The 21,399-nt window shown below is 31.8% G+C and overlaps 3 protein-coding genes across 3 annotated transcripts; 2 read left to right on the top strand and 1 right to left on the bottom strand.

Annotated features, from left to right (window-relative positions):
- Positions 1 to 935: 935 nt before the first annotated feature.
- On the top strand, positions 936 to 2,252 carry LOC123669565 (proteasome subunit alpha type-7-1). Its single transcript, XM_045603165.1, has 3 exons — positions 936 to 1,164; positions 1,236 to 1,706; positions 1,786 to 2,252. Exons 1-3 carry the CDS (start codon positions 1,063 to 1,065, stop codon positions 1,960 to 1,962), a joined length of 750 nt encoding a protein of 249 aa, XP_045459121.1. The 5' UTR covers positions 936 to 1,062; the 3' UTR covers positions 1,963 to 2,252.
- LOC123667843 (heat shock factor protein-like) lies at positions 2,034 to 3,529 on the bottom strand. Its single transcript, XM_045601683.1, has 6 exons — positions 3,158 to 3,529; positions 2,947 to 3,088; positions 2,747 to 2,845; positions 2,610 to 2,658; positions 2,266 to 2,572; positions 2,034 to 2,180 (listed from the first exon to the last, which is right to left on the bottom strand). The coding sequence occupies exons 1-6, from the start codon at positions 3,527 to 3,529 to the stop codon at positions 2,034 to 2,036; spliced, it is 1,116 nt and encodes a 371-aa protein (XP_045457639.1).
- A 6,733-nt stretch (positions 3,530 to 10,262) lies between these two features.
- On the top strand, positions 10,263 to 19,446 carry LOC123669563 (protein FAN-like). Its single transcript, XM_045603164.1, has 13 exons — positions 10,263 to 10,276; positions 10,653 to 11,256; positions 11,621 to 11,692; positions 11,911 to 12,113; positions 12,446 to 12,689; positions 13,274 to 13,396; positions 13,829 to 14,090; positions 14,423 to 14,843; positions 15,246 to 15,334; positions 16,043 to 16,175; positions 16,650 to 16,854; positions 18,206 to 18,347; positions 19,193 to 19,446. The coding sequence occupies exons 1-13, from the start codon at positions 10,263 to 10,265 to the stop codon at positions 19,291 to 19,293; spliced, it is 2,613 nt and encodes an 870-aa protein (XP_045459120.1). The 3' UTR covers positions 19,294 to 19,446.
- The last annotated feature ends 1,953 nt before the right edge of the window (positions 19,447 to 21,399 follow it).

Below are 21,399 nucleotides of genomic sequence, written 5' to 3'. Positions count from 1 at the left end.
GGCTTCAGTTTTCTGTTCTAGGTGCGTTATCTACCTTTTTTTACTTGATCTATGCTTATAGTGCTCAGTGGCCAGTGCACGGTCTTATAGACAGGTCATGCAACAATGTTAGGTTAGGGTAAAGGTACCTACCCCACCCCAGCCTTAAAATAATGATATTTATAATAAAAAAAATACTAATCGACAGATTTTCAATTGCTCAATTCAACTACGTTGTCCTTTTAAATTGCTCACCTTAAATAATTTAATTAAAAATCAATAAAGTTATTGAAAAAAATTCATTTATCAATATTTTCAAACTCCTATATCTTTTGATGTATACAATATTTTGAATTGCTCAAAGTGTTAAAAAACTGCTCTAGTTACATTTATAATTGCTCAAGTATAGTTTGAAACAGAACCACTTGCCTTAATTTTTAAATAAATATAAATAGTTTGAACAGATAAAATAATGATATTTGTGAAAAAAAAATACTAATCGATACATTTTCAAGAACTCAATTCAACTACGTTATCCTTTTAAATTGCTCACCTTAAACAATTTAATTAAAAATCAATAGTTGTTGAAAAAAATTCAATTATCAATATTTTCAAACTCCTATATCTTTTGATGTATACAAATTGTAAATTGCTCAAAGTGTGAAAAAACTGCTCAAGTTGCATTAATAGTTGCTCAAGTAGTTTGGAACAGCTCCACTTTCCTTAATTTTTAAATAAATATATATAGTTCGAACAAATTTAACGTTTATATCATAAGACAGGTGAGCGCTGCGGATGCGCATAGACAATGATGGGAAGCCAAAAAAATTGCGGATATTTTAACTCCTATAATCCTAAAATAAACTCCTATATCTTTTGATGTATACAAAATATCAGTTTATGCCTCACCTACTACATGGCATGTAGTGTACCCAGCCCAACATCGAGATTATCTTATCTGTATTTTGTTTTGCTGTTGTCAAATTGTCTCGTCATGCTATAGTCTGTGTTGGGCGAACTTGTTTCGGTAAAGCAATTACTAAGCAGATTCTGTTGTTAGCATTTTCCTCCTAACTTTATACAATGTCCGCTAGATACGATAGAGCTATAACAGTATTTTCACCGGACGGTCATTTATTACAAGTAGAATATGCACAAGAAGCTGTACGCAAGGGATCTACTGCGGTATGTTCCATTGTGAATACTTCAAACTATTCTTAATTTACTGTATATTCATAGTTCTTTTTTTATTTTAGGTTGGTGTTAGAGGTAAAGATGTTGTTGTGTTAGGCGTTGAAAAAAAATCTGTTGCAAAACTGCAGGAAGAAAGGACTGTAAGGAAGATATGTCTCCTTGACGATCATGTTGTCATGGCTTTCGCCGGCTTGACAGCAGACGCACGTATTCTCATTAACCGCGCACAAATCGAGTGCCAGTCTCATAAACTGACTGTTGAGGATCCTGTTACATTAGAATACATAACTAGATATATTGCTGGCCTCAAGCAGAAGTACACACAAAGTAATGGACGTCGTCCTTTTGGCATATCGTGTCTTATTGGTGGATTTGACTACGATGGTTTACCCCACCTGTTTCAAACGGAACCTTCTGGCATATACTATGAATGGAAAGCTAATGCTACAGGCAGATCTGCAAAAACTGTTCGTGAATTTTTAGAAAAAAATTATACTGCAGATGAAGTAGCTACCGAAAACGGCGCTGTAAAGGTAATATTATACATATATTTTATTGTGTATAATTTAATCATATAATGGAATGTTGATTTATATTTATTCTTATTTGCAGCTGGCAATTCGAGCTCTACTTGAAGTAGTTCAATCTGGGCAGAAAAACCTAGAAATTGCAGTTATGAGAAGAAATCAACCAATGCAAATGTTAGATATGGACACCATAAACTCATATGTGACCGTGATTGAAAAAGAAAAAGAAGAGGAAGCCGAAAAGAAAAAACAAAAGAAATGATTTTTTTTAAATAACTACTATAATACATTGTAAAATTTTTACATAAATTTTTCATTTCATACAAATCGGGTTTAGGAATTTAATAAATCTATTGTTTGAGAAATTTGTGAGTAGAGTTCTCTGAAGTTTGAAAGACCTTCTTGATTAGAACCTTTATTATTAATCATGTCATAGAACATTTGATCCCATTCACCATGATAGTGATTTATGTCATCCTTCTATAAAAGAAAAATAAGTAGTTTGTGATATGTGATAAAATTAGATCATGAATAAAATATTAAGTGTTAAAATAAAATGTATCACCTCGGGAATTACACCATCATCAATCTGATTATTTACTGAAGGCAGGACACAATTCAATGAATAGCCCTCATTAGACGCTTCACTTCTTTTTACGATATCTTGTTCAATATCACTGTTTATATTGAACTCTGCTAATAATTCAACATCAGATTTCTTTTCTGATGTTTCATCGTCAAGATCTGGCATGCTCAGAAATTGAGATGAAAAGTTTTCATTACTCTGCTGACATGTTTCTATTTGTGTGGTAAAATCCATAAGATTATCTTGAGATAAGTCCCTTAAAAAAAAATTATATAAAAATTTTGAACTAACATTTTATGATATTCATAAAATAACTAACTTACCCATAGTTAGTAGTAGCACTTGTATTTTCATTTATTCTTTGAACAGTATCTGTTTAGGACAATATGAAGGAAAGAATAAGGAATGCAGGGAAAAAGAATTATCAAGATTATTTGAATAATAGGAACTGGGAAAAGACCTGGTTTAATGAAATCTTTTTGGGTATCAATGCTGCTTTCTGGAATAAGCCAATCAAGTTCAGTATTTTCTTCTTCCTCGCAGCAATCGCCTGGTGAATCTAAAATATCTCATAATTTAATATAGTACAACAAAATTATACAAAAAAAAAAATCAAATTTAAATAATATATCAACAATAGAAAAGCTATTCACAACTTACCATCACTTAGACCATTAGACTCTGCTTTTGATGTAGTTAATACAAGCAGATCTTGAGCAGCTTTTTTCAATGCTAAGCGCAAAGCATGGCGCGCTTTTTGTAACGGAGAGATGTAAATAATTTGTTCTGAATTATTTAAGCTCTGAAATAGACCGAACAATTAGAATTTCACTTAAGCAATAAAAAAGTAAAAGGTGGACGAATATTTTACCCTCGGCTTAAATCCTTTTTTTATAGTTAGTGCTTTTCTGGTAATTTTGTTAAGCAATTCGGGTCTTTGATACTGAAAGTTATCGTGAATAAATTCATGCATATACGGATTACTAGAATTGCATAGGGGGTCCTGCAGATGTGAAGTTACTTTCCGAAAACCATATAAATTCAACTGTCTTATAAAACTGGAGATATTGGTTGTTTTAAAGATGGATTGGTCGCATTTTAAATAATGCTGAAGGACTCTATAATTTAACAAAATAGTTCGACCTGTTCCGCCCCATAATATTGCATCGGTGTTCAAATTGAGTAAATACCACAGCTTTTGCGGAAAACGCATTTGTGAAATAGCGTTTGTAGCTTCCTGCATTTTTATATTATTTAATAATTAATATTGAACTTAAATATAACTTAATATTTTAATTAGTTATAATTTAATTTTAAGAGGGTTAAATTAAGCACACATTTTTCAATTAAAAACTGCAATAATTAAAGTTCGCGCCGGATTAGTTAGTTTTCTGTATTTTTCCGATATTAATTTTCTTAATGTTGGCTTTAAGAAGCAGTGTGGCCACAACCATCAATAATTCGATAAACCTTCCTCTTATATTATGTTAATATGTGTGTGGATAAACCTCGTTTTATTTCTGGAGTGTTTCTGGACTAAGAAATACGTTTGTGCTTTTTCATAATATACCTTTCGTTTTTTTTAATCGATATTTTTCTATACAATTCTATTCAACTTTTTTTTATTTCGAAAAACTACTAATCTAAACAGATTACCTTTTTTTTTTATATAAACAATACAAAACAATTTAAAATTAGTAATAATAATTCAATAATATTATATTTAGAGTTAAATAAAAGTATAACGAGGTTTCGTTTTATTAAATACTTCACTTCAATGTGTGAACCTCTTGGTGAACTACAAAATATAATTTTTTCATATGTATGGTTGTATTTATGGTTCGATGGCCTCAGCGGCATTATTTGTGCATTATTTTAAATGTTTTTGTAAACAGTTTTTACGTTTCAGAGTATAAATAAATATTTATTAATTAAATTTAATTGTAAAACATTATTCTCTTTTAACAAATAATGGGCCGATATATATTTTCTATTTTTGCTTAATGAAATAATGAATTATATTAAAAAGAAACGAAAATACTTTTTGTCAATTGTCATCACAGAGTACATTATATATACAATTGTCATCTTTGCTTGTCGGGAACGAGCGGGAAACTTAAACGCGCGCGGTTGTGTTTTTTCTTGCTACTGCTAAAATTATTTTAAATATAGTTCAGATCAGGTGTAAAGTGTATATATTTAGTTATTTAGTTTTAGTTTTGTATTTAGTTTGTTTTTCTTCTATTTTTGGTAAGTGTATGTAAATATTTATACAATGAACGAACCTCCGGACCCGGGTGGCGGGAATGATTTTAATTCACAATATATTCCGCAACCTAGCAATTTTATTACTATTGATTACGATGAATCGAGTATAGAAACTGATCACTCTATGACTAAAAAGCCACTTAAGAGATCTCGTCTTCATAAAATTTGTAAACAATGTAATAAAAAAGTTAGAAAAAACGCGGGAAACCAAAAAGTTGGTTGTCATTGTTCGGAGTCTGAGAAATCAGATGAGACGAATAAAAATGAAAGTAATAAAAATGTCCCCGTTTCGGTACCACAATCACATCTCCAACCTGATAACACTGTCTCTAAAAATTCCATAGGCAGAAATATTTATAATGAAAATGACGTGTCTCCATATTTAATTCATGTTCAAAAAATTACAAAAGGTGATAACGATGGAACGATTTTACACCCAATCACATTCGGAGATTTCCTTATGAAAAATAAAATATATAATATTATTAACGGCAGCTTGAAAAAGATAGGACGAAACCGAATTTCTGTAGCATTTAATAATTTTAAAGACGCGAATTCTTTTTTAAATAATAGCCTGCTTCTTGAAAATAGTTATCACGCTTTTATACCATCTTTTAATGTTATAAGAATCGGTATCGTTAGGGGTGTACCAATAGAATGGTCCCCAGAAGAAATTATAAAAAATATTTCTACACCTATTGGTTGTGGTAAAGTTGTAAAGGTTAGACGTTTAAATTACAAAACTGTTGTTGAAGGCGCTACTGTGTGGAAGCCCACACAATCAGTAGTAATTTATTTTGATGGCAGGGTCCTCCCAAAAAGAATTTTTATATGTTACAATTCTCTTCCAGTCGAGCTCTACATCTTTCCCACAATCCAATGCTACAAATGTTGTCGTTATGGACACACAAAATTGCAGTGCAGGTCTAAGCCTAGGTGTTTAAAGTGTGGTCAGGAGCACACATCTGAATCATGCAATGCCAATGATGATAATTATTTTTGTTGTTTATGTTCTGGCAACCATATGGCAAATAGTAAAGCGTGCCCTGAATTCAATAGGCAAAAATCTATTAAAGTACATATGGCTGAAAAGTGTGTATCATATGCAGAGGCTAATAAAGAGATACCAACGTCATACAAATCTTATTCAGAAGTTAGTAAAGAAGTAAATATTAGCCAAAATCCTAATAAATCATACAAAAAAAACATTTATATCTAGACCTCGGGATCCTATTAAGCCTAATATAGGTTATGATAAAATTGCTCATAAAAATATAATAAAAGAATTTTCATTCAATGAATTTGAAAAAAATTCAACTCCAATAGATATTATTAACTCTAAAAATGATTTTGCCAAAATTTCAGATGTGCTTTCACTATTACAGAGTTATTTACAAAACAACAAAAGTTTACCGTCCATCGTTGCCCCTTTAATACAGTGTATCGTAAATATAATTCAAAATGGACAGTTCCCAGATAATAATACAGTGGAACGCCAGAAGTGTAATTAATAAAAAAAACGACATAATTTATTTATTAAATAATTATAAACCCTTTTTATTTTCTATCTCAGAAACTTGGCTTAGGCCAAGTAATAATCTTAGGTTTCGTAATTATAATACCATCAGAGAAGATAGACTAGATGGTTTTGGCGGAGTAGCCTTTCTCATTGAGAAAAACGTTCCTTTTAATTTAATTAATATTCCTGTACATAGTTCTGAACTTTCTATTTTAGCTATAAGTGTACATAACATATCTTTTGTGTCTGTATATATTTCTCATATTTCTAATAATATTTTAAATGAAATAAATAATATTTTAGCATCACTTCCAAAGCCGTTAATAATAACAGGGGATTTTAACTGCCAGCATCAGTCCTGGGGTAGTTCAGTAAGTAACAGTTATGGTAAAAAGCTTTTAGATATTCTTGATGTAAATAATTTGTGTATTATTAATTCTGGAGAGCCTACAAGGCGGACTCTGCCTTTTGAAGGTAAAAGCGCAGTGGACCTAACTATTTGTTCACCACAGTTTGTGCCACAATTAACATGTTCTGTATTAAGTTCAACCTATGGAAGTGATCATTTTCCTGTAATCACTTCTTGTGCTTTTAATAATGTAAATATACCAAAACAAAACATAAAACTGCTCCCTAGATATAATCTTAATAATGTTACATCAGAAACATGGGAGCAATTTAGTAATAAAGTAGATACAAAATTGCTACAACTATTGTCAAAGGATGCTCTTATTGATGCTCCTGTTTTCACGGATGTCTTGATTGAAAGTGCTAATGAAATCTTCCCAGTGAAAAATGAACCTTCTCATATTCCTAGTCCACCTTGGTGGGATAAAGATTGTACGGAAGCTATAAAAAAAAGAAAACAGGCTGAAAAAAAATATAATAACAATATGTGTTTGGAAAACTATCTGTCATTAAAAAATATTGTAAACAGTACTAGATTACTTTTCAAAAGAAAAAAATGTGATGGTTGGAGAAATTTCTGCTCCTCCTTATCTCCTCATACTCCTCCATCAGATGTATGGAAAAAGATAAGAAGATTCAAGTCAGCATATAATACAACCCATTCTGTATCACTCCCCAGCAGTATAGCAAATGATTTTCTAGATAAACTTGCTCCTCCAACAGTTAACATAAATATTAACCTATTAGACAAAAATAGCATAGCAGACGAACATGACGAATCTCCAGGATTAAATTCTTCCTTTAGCAAAACGGAATTAAAAAATGTATTATCTTATGTCTCAGACTCTGCCCCTGGACCTGATGGTATATATTACTCATTTATTTCCCATCTTAATGACAATAGTTTGACAATATACCTAAAAATAATAAACATTATTTTTCAGTCTGGCAATATCCCATTAGAATGGAAATGTCAACTTATTATCCCTATATTAAAAACAAACAAGGATCCTCTCCTTCCATCCTCATATCGCCCCATAGCTCTTTCATCAGTCCTTTTAAAAATAATTGAACATTTAGTTAAAAATCGCCTTGAGTGGTTCGTAGAAAGTAACTCTCTTCTTTCTTCGTCCCAGTTTGGTTTTCGGCGAAATAAAAGCACGTACGACAATATAGGTATATATACTTCGGATATAAGATTAGCTTTTTCTGTGAATAAATTTGTGCTTTCAGCCTTCCTAGATCTGTCGAATGCCTATGATAATGTCATTGTATCAATACTAAGACAAAAATTATTCAGTCTTAAAATCCCCAGCAAAATTATTTCATTTATAATAAATATGCTTACTGATAGATCAATTATTTTTTACAATAATAACCAAAAATATTTAAGAATCCTCACCAAAGGTTTACCTCAAGGGTCAGTTTTAAGCCCCTTGTTGTTCAATTTGTATACCCATGATTTAGATTTAGCAATTGACAAGAATGTTGATGTTTTGCAATATGCGGATGACTTACTTTTATACATAAAAGGAAATAATATTGATGATGCGTCTGCGAAATTAACGGAATCTCTGTGTTATCTTAAACGGTGGTTAGATAATCATGGTCTCGATTTATCACCATCAAAAAGCTCCGTCGTTCTTTTTCATCGAATGCGTAGAGCTCCATTACTTCATGTGACTTATGACAATAGTATTATACCGCAAAAAAACCATCATAAATTTTTAGGTATTATTTTAGACGAAAAGCTTTCAGGAACTCCTCACTTTAATTTTATTATAAATAGATGTGAGAGAAATTTAAATATTATGAGATGTCTTGCAGGTGTATGGTGGGGTGCCCATCCTTTTTACTTAAAATTGATATATAACGCATTAATACGTAGCATATTAGAATATGGCACCTTCTTGCTAGAACCTGGGTCAATGTCGGGATTTAAAGCATTGGACAAAATTCAAAGTAAATGTCTTAGGATCATCTGTGGGGCCATGAAAACTAGCCCTATTAATGCTTTACAGGCTGAATGCTGTGACCCTCCTTTGCATTTACGTCGTCAATATTTGGCAGACAAATACCTTTTTCGCTGCCTTCAAGTCACTGATCATCCAATTATTGCAAAGCTCCAACAACTTGCTTACTTTGTTTCTAATAGTTCGTATTGGACAAATAAACCAAACCCGTGTTTAGTTACAAGTTATCTTAAATTGAAATCTCTTTCCGCTCCAATTCAAAGCTCTTGTAATTTACCAATTTTCTCTTGTTCATACAATGCCCTTATTTCTATTCCTAATGTTGTAAACTTTGACATAGAAAAAACAAATTCTTTTAGGGCTGATGAAAAATTTAAAAGAATAATTAAAACACGATTTAGCGATTATCATTATATTTTCACAGATGCGTCAAAACATTTTGCCAATAGTAATGTCGGAGTAGGAGTTTTTCACTTTCAATATAATATTGTTCAAAAAATCAAACTCCCTCCTGAATGTACAGTATTCTCTGGGGAATGCTTAGGCATTTTAAAAGCTTTAGAATATATAAGGTTAGCTAAACTTAAAAAATCCATAGTTTTCACAGATTCATTAAGTTCTGTTCAAGCTCTTGTCAAGAATCCTTTTAAAATTAAACAACAGCATCCTTATATATTTGGCATTAGACAATTATTAACGGAGTGCACTGAGAAAAGCATTTTAATAACGCTTGCTTGGATCCCTAGCCATTGTGGAATAGAGGGAAATGTTAGAGCAGATACTCTGGCTAGAGAAGCTACAATAAGTGGTGACCTTTTTCCATATAAAATTTCCTACCCAGATTTATTAACTTTGCCCAAACTTTGTATGGATAAGTCGTGGCAAGAGTCCTATGATCATAGTAGTAGGCAAAAAGGAACGTATTATTATAGTTTACAATCTGAAATTTTGGTAAAACCATGGTTTTATAATATGGATTTTAATAGAAAAGGCTGTAGCATAATATCGAGACTAAGGCTTGGTCACACTTGTTCTCCACACCATCTGGCTAGATTTAAAATTATTTCCAGTCCGTCCTGTTTTTGTGGTTATGAAACGGGGGATATTAACCATCTTTTATTCTCTTGTCCACTTTTCAACCGCTCCCGTTTCCTAGAGTCACTGATTGAATATAAAATTCCTTTTCCTACATCTATAAATTGTTTATTGTCTTCTAGAAAGTATGATATATATAAAATTGTATTGGATTATATATTTCTTAATAATATAGACATTTAATATACTGTATATGTTTTTTATTTATTTTTATTTTTTCCTTTTCATCATAAAATATATTATTGTGTTTCTTCCTATCCTGTTCTGAATCCTCTCATAAATTCGTCTTGTCCGTTATCCACAATTTTTGAACATTTTTCTTAATTCCTGCTCGTCATTGGCAATGCACTAACGTGCAGTCCATAAAAAAAAAAAAAAAAAAAATCTTTGCTTGTCATGCACTATTTAGTGAAATAATGTTGTTTCCGTCAAATATTAAAATAAAAAAATAAATTTGATGAAGTTAAACGAATATTAGAAATGTAAAATTGTAGAAATTAATATCAGTTGATTGTGTGTTGTGATTATCTAGTGAATATTAGAAGTTTTTTTCAGGCATAAAGTGTCGACACTCAATTTTTACTACCTAAACAAATACTTGCTACTCAGCATTGTTTGAATAAATTTAATACATATACGATGACTGTAGTGTTGTAAAAGCTTCAAGACTGATAAAAGATAATAAAAAAATTGTGAGATTTTTTATTGCAATCATGAACAAATCCAGGTATTAGTCAAAAAAAAAAATCTAATATATAAAATTCTCGTGTCGCGGTGTTTGTAGTTAAACTCCTCCGAAACGGCTTGACCGATTCTCATGAAATTTTGTGTGCATATTGGGTAGGTCTGAGAATCGAACAACATCTATTTTTCATCCCCCTAAATGTTAAGGCTGGTCCACCGCTAATTTATTTTTTATTTTATTATGATTTGGCGTTGAAAAATACATACAACCCTAAATTTTCACCCTTCTACCACCAACCCCTATTTTTAAATAGCGTTTAGTGGCAATACAACGTTTGCCGAGTCAGCTATATATATAAGAGTTTGAAGTAGTACCTAATTATATCATTGATAAGCTTGTAAACTAATTAATATTTCAGATTTTCCATGTTGTTATTGGAGCCTGGCGAAATATATTTTGAAGATTATTCATGTACAATGAATATGATAAAAATGAAAACTGAATGTGGACTGCAAGGCCGGTTAAAGCTTTGTTCGAAATCACTAGTTTTCGAACCTATAGATTGGGTTAATCCATTAATTAAGTTGCATTTTAAAGAGTGTACTGCCATAGACACTATACAAAATAAAAATTCAAATGAGTCAAATATGATTCAAGTTAAAGTCAAACAATACTCGGAAATGTTGGAGGAAAACATTTTAGCACCATATAAATTTGTATATGAAAGTATGGATTTCTTTTTTAAATTTGATTTTGCATCTGCTGATGAATGCTTGCATCAAATGCAGCAACTGTTAAGGGCATCCACACTACATGCTCCAGAACACAATAGTATGGTAGCTACAATTCTCCATTCTCGGTACACTAGAATGGTTTTTGATCCAATTATGATGGAAGATTTTACAGAGAAAATTATTTGTGAATTCCAAACTGAAAAAATATCTCCATTAGTCAGACATCAAGGGAAACTTGCATTGACACCCACCACTCTTTACTTTCAGCCTTTCAGTAATGTTGAAAATGTAAGTAGCGTAAGGTTTAATGACTCTTTAAGTCAGTTAAAATAAAACAACATTAATTGTTGTTATAGTGGCCATTTGTTAACAAATGTAAATTAAGATAGTACTTAATTTTTTCAGTGCACAGTAAATCGACTTATTGTTTTTGTTAAATTATAAAAAAAAAATCTCCAATAAAAATAAATATACTGTTTGTTTCAGTTTTTAGCATAATTTAAGAAAATCTCAGTTAGCATTTTGTAAAATAAAAATTCTTATTGGTTGGTTGGTTGGTATGGTATGGTTAACACGGGCTGGTTTCCGCAACTCGACGACTTTGCGCCTATTTTGCGTGTGTATTCTTATTGGTTATATTTTTTAATTACAGAGCCCTATTCTGAAGATGAAGCTCGAACATATGAGAAGGATATATAAGAGAAGATTTTTACTAAGGCAAGTTGTATGTATCCATGTATGTTAACACTTATTATTTTGTTTATAATTTAAATTTAGTTGCTTCTAATGGATGTTGCTAGTATTTTTTTATATTATTTTATTTTAAATAAATGCCTTGATGTTTTTGTGTGCTATAAATTCAGAAAAAAAAGCTTATTGGGGCTATCTTTTTAAAATTAAAAGCAAATGTTTATTTGATTTTATTTATAATCATCATTTTAGGGCCTTGAAATATATTGTTCAGAAGAAAGCTCAGTATGTCATATTTATTTAGCGTTTCAAAGTGAGAGAGAAAGAGACAGAGCGCACCAAATACTGGAAGAATCTCCTAACATTGCATTAGAACGAGTGCACATAGAAGAAATGACACTGCAGTGGCAAAATGGTGTTGTCTCTAACTTTGACTACTTGATGTATTTAAATTGGTAATTACTTTTATTGATTCTCTCGGACATAATATACCCTCTATTTATAAGTAGTGTAGTAATGTGAGAGATGACTTCAATTTACTTTAGTCTGTACTGTACGTTGTACCAGTAAACTTAAGTGTTGTAACCCTTGACCAGCATAGAGAAAATGGCCTATGCCCGGTAGTAAGAGTTCTCCTGATTTACATTAGGTTACATCAGAATAGATATTTTTTTAAATTGTCTCACATGCAGCTTACCTATTGGTTATTTTATTAATTATTTATTTGTAAAATAGTGTCTATTTATAATTTTTATGTAATATAGTATGAAATTGATATTTTTTTAAGCCTTGCAGATAGAAGTAAAAATGATCTCACTCAATACCCTGTATTCCCATGGGTGATAGCAGATTATACTTCAGAAATACTGGACATGGAATCTGCTCAGACGTTTCGAGACTTATCCAAGCCAATGGGAGCCTTAAATCCTGATAGATTGGAGAAACTGCTGGAGAGGTACCATGAAATGTCAGACCCTAAATTTTTATATGGGTCTCATTATTCTGCACCTGGTCTGGTCTTATTTTATTTAGTAAGTCTTGTTCTGATAATATACTTTTCCTATAATATATAAGTAATATTTCTTTTTGTTTTATAATTTAATGAAATGATCAGAATTTATGATTATTGCTTCTACAGACTTTTTATACATAGTTTACATCTTGTACTAAGGGTTTTCAAATATAAAAGTTTGTGTGCAAAAAGAATTAAATTGTTGAATCTATCTAGATCTATATCACTATATTAATAGAAGCATTGTTTATTTTAAATCTATTTCTGCTAACCATGAACTGTTAATAACTATAAATTTAATATGTGATATATGAAATTATTTCATTCCTCAATTCCTCAATTTTCGTCCTCAATTTAAAAAGTGTTAAAATATCCTTATCTGTTTTTTTTTTGCCAGTTAACTACAATTTGTACAAAATTCATTTTCATTACACATTTTTATGGTTTGCAATTGTTGTACTTTAAACAAAGAATGTTCAAATTATTATGATGACGAATTGTCGATGACGAAAGTTGAAAAATAATGTTATCATAATATTTTTACGCCTATAGTCATCTTCATAATAACAGTAATCTATTTTAAAAATCAATTTTGTTTAATAGGTACGAAAATATCCTCATTACATGCTGTGTCTACAAAATGGAAGATTTGACCATCCAGATAGAATGTTTAATTCTGTGAAAGATGTTTACAACAATTGTTTGAAGAATATGTCTGACTTTAAAGTGAGTAAATATATGTTAAAATTTATTTCTATTGTTAAAAAATTGTGTTTCGACGAAAACGACTTCCATATAATATATTGACATGTAATATAATATTGGATGCGTACTGCGCAGGACCGATCGTCGTGGAAAGCATTAGGGGAGGCTTATGCTCAGCAGTGGGCGTCCGTGAGCTGATATGATGATGATGACAATATAGGTTGTTCATATAAATATTAGTTATACAAGTTCCTTTTTGTTTTGTTTTCCATAAGAGATCCTATCTCTATTATTTATAGTTCATTTCTTTACTAATTAATAAACATAACTATGACAAAAAGTTTTATATCATAGAAAGAAAGACAAACAAACAAACACATTCTTTCATTCATAAAATATTTTTGCAATGTTATTTGAGTTCAAAAGTATAATTTGTACTAAATCAATTTTCAGGAATTAGTCCCCGAATTCTATGACACTTCAGCAAAGGGAGATTTTTTAGTAAATATATACAATATTGATTTTGGGGATCGACATGACGGTAGTAAGGTGGACAATGTGAATCTTCCTCCTTGGGCCTTATCCCCAGAGGATTTTGTAACCAAACTCAGGGAAGCTTTGGAGTCCGAGTATGTTTCTAGATATTTACACTTATGGATTGATCTTATATTTGGTTATAAGCAAAGAGGAAAAGAGGCGGAGAAAGCTTATAATGGTTTGTAAGTTATTTTTATGCTCGAATTACATAACTAAGTATGTACAAAATAATATTAATTATTATAGTTATAAAAAATACAAGTAGCTTTCATATTCAAGTATACTTACATATTTTTGGTGCAAAGCATTTGAATAATTGAGAAGTTTTATATACTTTTATTATTATTTGATATATTGTGGCTACGATACTTTGGACAATTGTAAAATTGTTATATAAGACTGATACAATTAATCTATCCCTCCTTAGATCAAAATATATAACAATGCCAACAATTATAGACCTATATCTTTTCGTCTCGATACTTACTCATTGTAAATACATTTTTATAGTGTTCCATCACGTCTGCTATGAAGGATCCGTTGATCTTGAATGTATTTACGATATGAACGACAGACACGCTCTTGAGGTTCAAATAATGGAGTTTGGTCAAGTACCCAAGCAATTGTTCACTAAACCTCACGTCAGGAAGATATTACCGACAATCCTAAGACCGTTATCAAATAAAGGCTATGACAATCACGAATACAGTATGAAATGTATAAATACTATAACATTACATAAAGAAGCAGTGACGTCAGCACTACGTACTGGTGATATAATAGTATCGGTGAGCAAGGATGGTACTCTGAAAGTATATAATATGGTCCACATGAAGCAAATAAGGAGTGTTATACTGTGTTCAACACCTTTAAGCTCGTGCGTTATGGTTGATCAGAATATTGTTGCTGCTGGATCATGGGATAATGAAATGTAATTATATTTTATAGCTTGCTATTATTATTAATTTTTTTTTTGCTTATAAAATCATTGGTATTCTTAAATCATGTTTTTTCGTATTTAATTGACATAAATTAATATATTAATTTTGTTACCTATTTGAATATTATTTAAATACTAGCTGACCCCGCAAACGTTGTTTTGCCATATATGTTATTTACCCCCTTAATACCCTAATTTATGAAATCCATTATGAAAAATAGATGTTGGCCGATTCTCAGACAGATATGTACACAAAATTGCAGAAAAATCGGTCCAGCCGTTCCGGAGGAGTATTGTAATTAACATTGTAATACAAGAATTTTATATACAAGATTTATCATTGTTTTATGTTTAGTGTTGAAAATTATTTTATTATGAAATATGTAATTTCAGTTATTTGTATGATGTTGAATATGGTCGGATTGTTGAGAGTTTTAGAGCGCACGACGATTCGGTCAGCTGTTTGCAGTGGCTTTCTAAAGGTAATTCGCACTATTTAACATTATTATTTTAATAAGCATACTTCTGTTAGCTATAACAAAAGTATGCTTGTAAATGTCGTACTGTTGAGCTTCCAAAAACTTTCCTTATCTGTCAAACGTAACAAAAAGTAAATCAAAGTATGCGAACGTTCGCCAAATCTGAACGCACCATTAAATTGTATAGAACTCAGGGTTAAAAGAAAATAACGTTAGGAATTTTTCATATTTGAGAAATGTGCTTTTACGATATTACAGTATGCTCTAATTCTTCTTTATAAGCATTTAGACATTTATATGTCTGTGTACTACTACATACTGTGTGGCTACGGTACTTAAGACCATAGCCACCCCCTTTCTTCCCGTGGGTGTCGTAAGAGGCGACTAAGGGATAACACAGTTCCGCTATCACCTTGGAACTTAAAAAACCGACCAGTGGCGGGATAACCATATATACACAGGCCGAAGACGGGCAGCAGCGTCTTCGGTGCGACAAAGCCAGCCCTGCGGTCACTACCTGCCTGCCCAGCGTGGTGACTATGGGCAAAACACATGAGTTCACGTTATTTTTGGCGCGAACTTGTGAAGGCCTATGTCCAGCAGTGGACTGTATAGGCTGTAATGATGATGATGAATGATTGTCTGTGTACGTATTTGACATTGTTTTCGATATATTCAAATATTGCTATAATTATTATATTAATTTTCTAGATCATTTATTGGTATCCGGAGGATGGGACGGCGTGGTGCGTGTATGGGGGAACGTGGGCAAGACGGGACAAGCTCTACGCGGACTGAAGGCGGAATTCGACCATGATGGCAAAATCACCTCTATCGCCTTTAGGTAAATTGTTTTTGTACTTTTGATTATGAATTTAGTAACATAACCTTGGAACTTAAGAAGCCGACCGATGGCGGGATAACCATCCACTGCTGGCTTTGAAATACACAGGCCGAAGACGGGCAGCAGCGTCTTCGGTGCGACAAAGCCAGTACTGCGGTCACCAACCCGCCTGCCCAGCGTGGTGACTATGGGCAAAACACATGAGTTCACGTTGTTTTTGGCGTAAACTTGTGGAGGCCTATGTCCAGCAGTGGACTGTATAGGCTGTAATGATAACATAACTATTTTTTCTTTTTAGTAACATAACTCTTTTTTTTAATTAAGTTAAAACATATAAGTATTGCAAATTTATAAATCACAAATCACAACTAAAAATTTGAAGGTTTGATCTACTTTGGTCTTGATATAAGAAATATTCTAAAAGCACGTCTAATTTACATGTAGTCTACTAAATTGGTACTATTTATCGTACAGATATAGGAGACATATCCTCGACATATTGGCGGGAACGTCGGATGGTGAAATATTTATTTGGAATTATTCTACAAAGGAGCTTATAAACAAAATCAATATTCACACGTCAGATGTGACCGGCGTGAGTCTGTTGTGCGAAGACAGGATTGTTACAACAAGCGAGGATGGCACTTTGAGCGTTACGGATCTCAGTGTTTTAAACTCGGTAATTCCATATGTATAACTAATCAGTATATTATTCCATATATATAATAGTACTAGCCTGCTTTTTCATCTATGTTGTTTACCTATACTTCATTACCGAGTCTCCCTACGGGATTTTTCTCACCAGATGTACCAGAATATTTATTGTTTTGAAATAAATAGTAATAATCGCAATGTAAACACGAGAAGGAATAACAAAATTGTAACTCCCCAGTTTCCGACTGCGCAAAGTAAACATCTTCTTTCTGGGTTATGGTATTCGCATGTATAATGAAATCCCACAAACAATTTTGGGATTGTCTCAACATAAATTTAAAGTTTTTATTAAAAAGAGATTAATAGATAAAGCGTATTATTCGGTGCAGGATTACATAGTTGATAAAGATTTGTCGACTTAGTGATGTTGTATTTTATGAAAGTTATTACTAATTTTGTACAAAACCACAGTTTATATCTTATTTTCACAAGAGTAACTGCGGAGTTTCTTGCCCATTCTTCTCTGAAGAATCTACATTCCGAATCGGTGGTAGCTTTACTTTTACAAAAATAATAAACACCTTAAAGTTTTAATTTGTAAAATGACGATTCGAAAGTTCTCATGGGGCCTATTTGAATAAAGTTATTTTTGATTTTGTGATGTTTTATAAATTTGAATTTATGATGAATAGCATTTTTAAAGTGATATATATTAAATTTTTGAAACTAGGAGATCTTAAGAGTGTTCAAACTTCAGCTTTATTGTATTAAATAATTTAAATTAATATAGTTTCTGTCATATGGATTGGGGACATCCATTAATTACGTGAGCTCAGAATGGGGGGAGTGGTCCAATGAAATCTCACCAAATCTCATTTAAACCGAAGGGGTGATGATCGAAAATCTCACATCAACTTCAAAAAATATAAAATATTACAGATATTAAATAGAAATAATTTTGAGTGTTAATTTTAGCCACACAAATAAATCTCAAGGCTATTAAATTAATTAAGTTTTTGCTTTGAATTTTATTTAATTGAAATAAATTTACTATAGTATACTTAAACAGTTTATTATTTCCCGTCAATCTCTATTATATTCAGCGTCGATCTCACGTAAGGGGAGGGAGGTCCAGGCAAATCTCACTAAATCTCACCTAAGGGGAGGGAGGTCAAACCTGATCGCAAAAAATAGCTCACGTAATTAATGGATTTACCCTCATCCTGAAAACTGAACAAAGGTTTCGAATTACTTCAAGCATTAAAAGATTTAATTGTGTAATATTTGGCTCTAGCTAAGCTAAAAATGTTTAGTGGTAAAATTAAGAAAATCATTAGATATCGTTATAGATGTTAGAAAATATGATTTTTTGTCAGGTGTATGAAAAACAAGTGTCTGCAACAATAAGCTCTGTTTGTTGTGACGGCACCTGTGTGTGGCTCGGGGGTAGCTCGGGGACCCTGCTGCAGTGGAACATGACTACTGTAGCACAACTGAGCGAAGATCAAGCACACGATGGTATTTCATTAATGATTTATATTTTGAAACTTATATGTACTTATTTATGATATTTACTGGTAGGAGTTAAAGAATAGTAACGGTAGAAAAAAAGTTCTGAACTATTTTTGTCTTTCAAAATTAAAAAAATGTGTTGTTTTATGCGCTCCAAACGTTTTTGGAACATGGCAATTGTAGCATAACTGAGTGATGAGCACGCCCATGATGGTACTATTTACATCACTGACTTATTTTTAAATTCTTTTAGTTACTTTACATTATGAGTACTTATTTAGTTTTACTGCTGAGTGGCTACGGCAGTAAAGAATGTAGCCGCCGCCTCTCTTCCCGTGGGTGTCGTAAGAGGCGGCTAAGGGATAACACAGTTCCACTATCACTTTGGAACTTAAAAAGCCGACCGATGGCGGGATAACCATCCAACTCGTGGCTTTGAAATACACAGGCCGAAGACTGGCTGCAGCGTCTTCGGTGCGACGAAGCCAGCCCTGCGATCACCAACCTGCCTGCCTAGCGTGGTGACTTAGGGCAAAACACATGAGTTCACTTCATTTTTGGCGCGAACTTGTGGAGGCCTATGTCCAGAAATGGACTGTAATAGACTGAAATGATGATAATGATTATATATATATATATATAGTGCATTCGTAAACTAGTATTAATTAATAAGTCTCGCGAACAAGATATTTGTAGATAAATGTGAAAATCTATGGGCAACACACATGAGCTCACGCCATTTTTGGCATGAACTTGTGGAAGCCTATGTCCAGTAGTGGACTGTATCAGGCTGAAGTGATGATGATGATGAGTGATGTGTATTGATAACTTCTATTTGTATGCATTTTCAGATTTAATCCAGAGTATACACTTCGATTACCCTTCAAAGACTCTTATCACGGCAAGTAATGATAAATCGATTAAAGTGTGGCAACTAACACAGAGATCCTGACCTATTGTTATTTACTATTATTTCAGTATTATTACGGCAAATCTATTTTTTTTATAGCTGTAATTTCAAAGTATTCGAGTATTTTGTAAAAATAGAGATGTTCATGACTTATGTATACCTGTATAAGGACAATAAAGTGATATTAAATTAGAATAGATATTTAATTTCATTCCATTTTTAAAATGTCATCTTCGAAAATAGCGCATGATTTAAATTTAATTTTAAACAAAATATGTACTCTTATTATACCAACTGTGAATAAATATCTGAAATGTTTATCTTTTATTTTTGAGTTGCTGTACCTAACAAAAAAATAAACGCAAAATTAAAAATAAGAGGAAGTACTGTATATGAAATATTAACAGTGTTTTTGTCGTCTTATCTTCTATGTAAATTATATGGTGGTTTAGAACTTAAATGAATCATTTATATTTGCACAAATCACTAATCTATAATATAAAAATGACTCGCTGAATGTGTTGCTAAGCGCAAAACTCGAGAACGGTTGGACCAATTTCGCTAATTCTTTTTTTAAAATATTCCTTGAAGTACGAGGTTGGTTCTTACGGAGAGAAAATTCTAAAAAAAAAAACAATAAAATTAAAGAATCGACTGTTAGGCGATACGAAATTCGCCGGGTCAGCTAGTTTTTTTATAAAATATAATTCAGGTGTATCGGGGTAATTAAAATATATGTCGGGTGAATGAAAAAAGGATTAGTGTTACTTACTGTACTTTTTCACAAGTATGCGTCAGATGGAGTATGAAATGGGGCTTCGAGACCCGTGAATGAACTAAAAATAGTCTTGCTTTTACATACCACTCGTAGATGGCGTTAATTAGATTTACTTTGAAGTAACATTTATATTTTCAACATATCCATATTTGGATTTTATTATGAATTAACTAAAATCTTGCATAGTATATGGACAATTTAATATTTAATAAAATATATAAAACCGCAAACGATTTTTTTTTCGCAATCTCTATTTTGACTAAACATACCGAATCATGTTGGTACCTACTTGAGAACACAGTATTTAAATGTAAAAAATAGTGGTATAATATGCTACATATACATAGTGTAATTCTTAGAATATAATAATTTTAGATCATGCAGTTAAAAGAAATCTCATTAAATTGTAAGTGTATTGTTTATGAAGGGTTTGTTACATTCAAGTTTAGGTAAATGCTGTATTCTAGTGACCTGTTAATAATACCCTGCTGTCTCTAAAACTGCTGCGCTGCGTGCATGTGGATAAGAATTTAAAAAAAAAAACCAAAATAATGGAGGCATCATCATCAGGTTTTCCTTTGCTGAGCACGCAGATTTTAAAGACCAAGAATTTACAACTCGCTTCTGTCTGATCTATGAGCTTAGGGGACGTCCATTAATTACGTGAGCTCAGAATATGGCTGGGGGGGAGGGGTCCAATGAAATATCACCAAATCTCATTTAAACCGAGGGGGGATAATCGAAAATCTCACCTAACTTCAAAATATATAAAATATTACAGATATTAAAGGAAAATTATTTTGAGTGTTCATTTTGCCCTCTAAAATAAATCTGATGGCTGTTAAAATCGTTTAATTAAAAAAAATAAATAAAAAAGAGTTATTTTAAAATATTTTTATCGTCAGTCTCACGTAAAGGAAGGTGGGATCCAGGCAAATCTTACTAAAGGGGGTCCCCCCTTCTAAACTGATCCAAAAATAGCTCACGTAATTAATTGATGCCCCATTACGTTACATTGAAAAAGTTCTAAACTATTATTAAAATTTAGGAAGAATATGATTAAGGTTAACGTTTTCTTTAATGAAAATACTGGGCTACCTGTACTTATAGGACCGCGGAAAGTTTGCGTTTTGTTAATTTAGGATTTAGGTACATATAATTTTAAAGACTATCAAACATATGACACTATCAGAGGTCTCATGGTAATTTGCCTAATTATAAAATACAGGTAGGTATCAGTCGAATTAAGCGTTAACTAAAATTTTTAAGGGTACAATTTGATTAGTCATTGTATTTTTAGTATAATTCGTATATGTTACCACTACTTTTTAAACAACTCTTTGATATTCAATTTGTTTAGAATTTGATAA

Source organism: Melitaea cinxia, chromosome 3 (assembly GCF_905220565.1).
Source record: "Melitaea cinxia chromosome 3, ilMelCinx1.1, whole genome shotgun sequence".
NCBI classification, from domain to species: domain Eukaryota; kingdom Metazoa; phylum Arthropoda; class Insecta; order Lepidoptera; family Nymphalidae; genus Melitaea; species Melitaea cinxia.
Note: the sequence above shows the minus strand (reverse complement) of the source record. Positions and strands in the feature narration are given on the sequence as shown.

Coding starts and splice junctions, on each gene's coding strand:
- LOC123669563 (XM_045603164.1), top strand. Junction 16,855..18,205: donor ATCTCAGTGTTTTAAACTCG/GTAATTCCATAT, acceptor ATTTTTTGTCAG/GTGTATGAAAAACAAGTGTC. Junction 18,348..19,192: donor CGAAGATCAAGCACACGATG/GTATTTCATTAA, acceptor ATGCATTTTCAG/ATTTAATCCAGAGTATACAC.
- LOC123669565 (XM_045603165.1), top strand. CDS start 1,063: ATGTCCGCTAGATACGATAGAGCTATAACAGTATTTTCACCGGACGGT. Junction 1,165..1,235: donor TACGCAAGGGATCTACTGCG/GTATGTTCCATT, acceptor TTTTTATTTTAG/GTTGGTGTTAGAGGTAAAGA. Junction 1,707..1,785: donor CCGAAAACGGCGCTGTAAAG/GTAATATTATAC, acceptor TCTTATTTGCAG/CTGGCAATTCGAGCTCTACT.
- LOC123667843 (XM_045601683.1), bottom strand. CDS start 3,529: ATGCAGGAAGCTACAAACGCTATTTCACAAATGCGTTTTCCGCAAAAG. Junction 2,659..2,746: donor AAAAGATTTCATTAAACCAG/GTCTTTTCCCAG, acceptor TGTCCTAAACAG/ATACTGTTCAAAGAATAAAT. Junction 2,573..2,609: donor AGTGCTACTACTAACTATGG/GTAAGTTAGTTA, acceptor ATAAAATGTTAG/TTCAAAATTTTTATATAATT.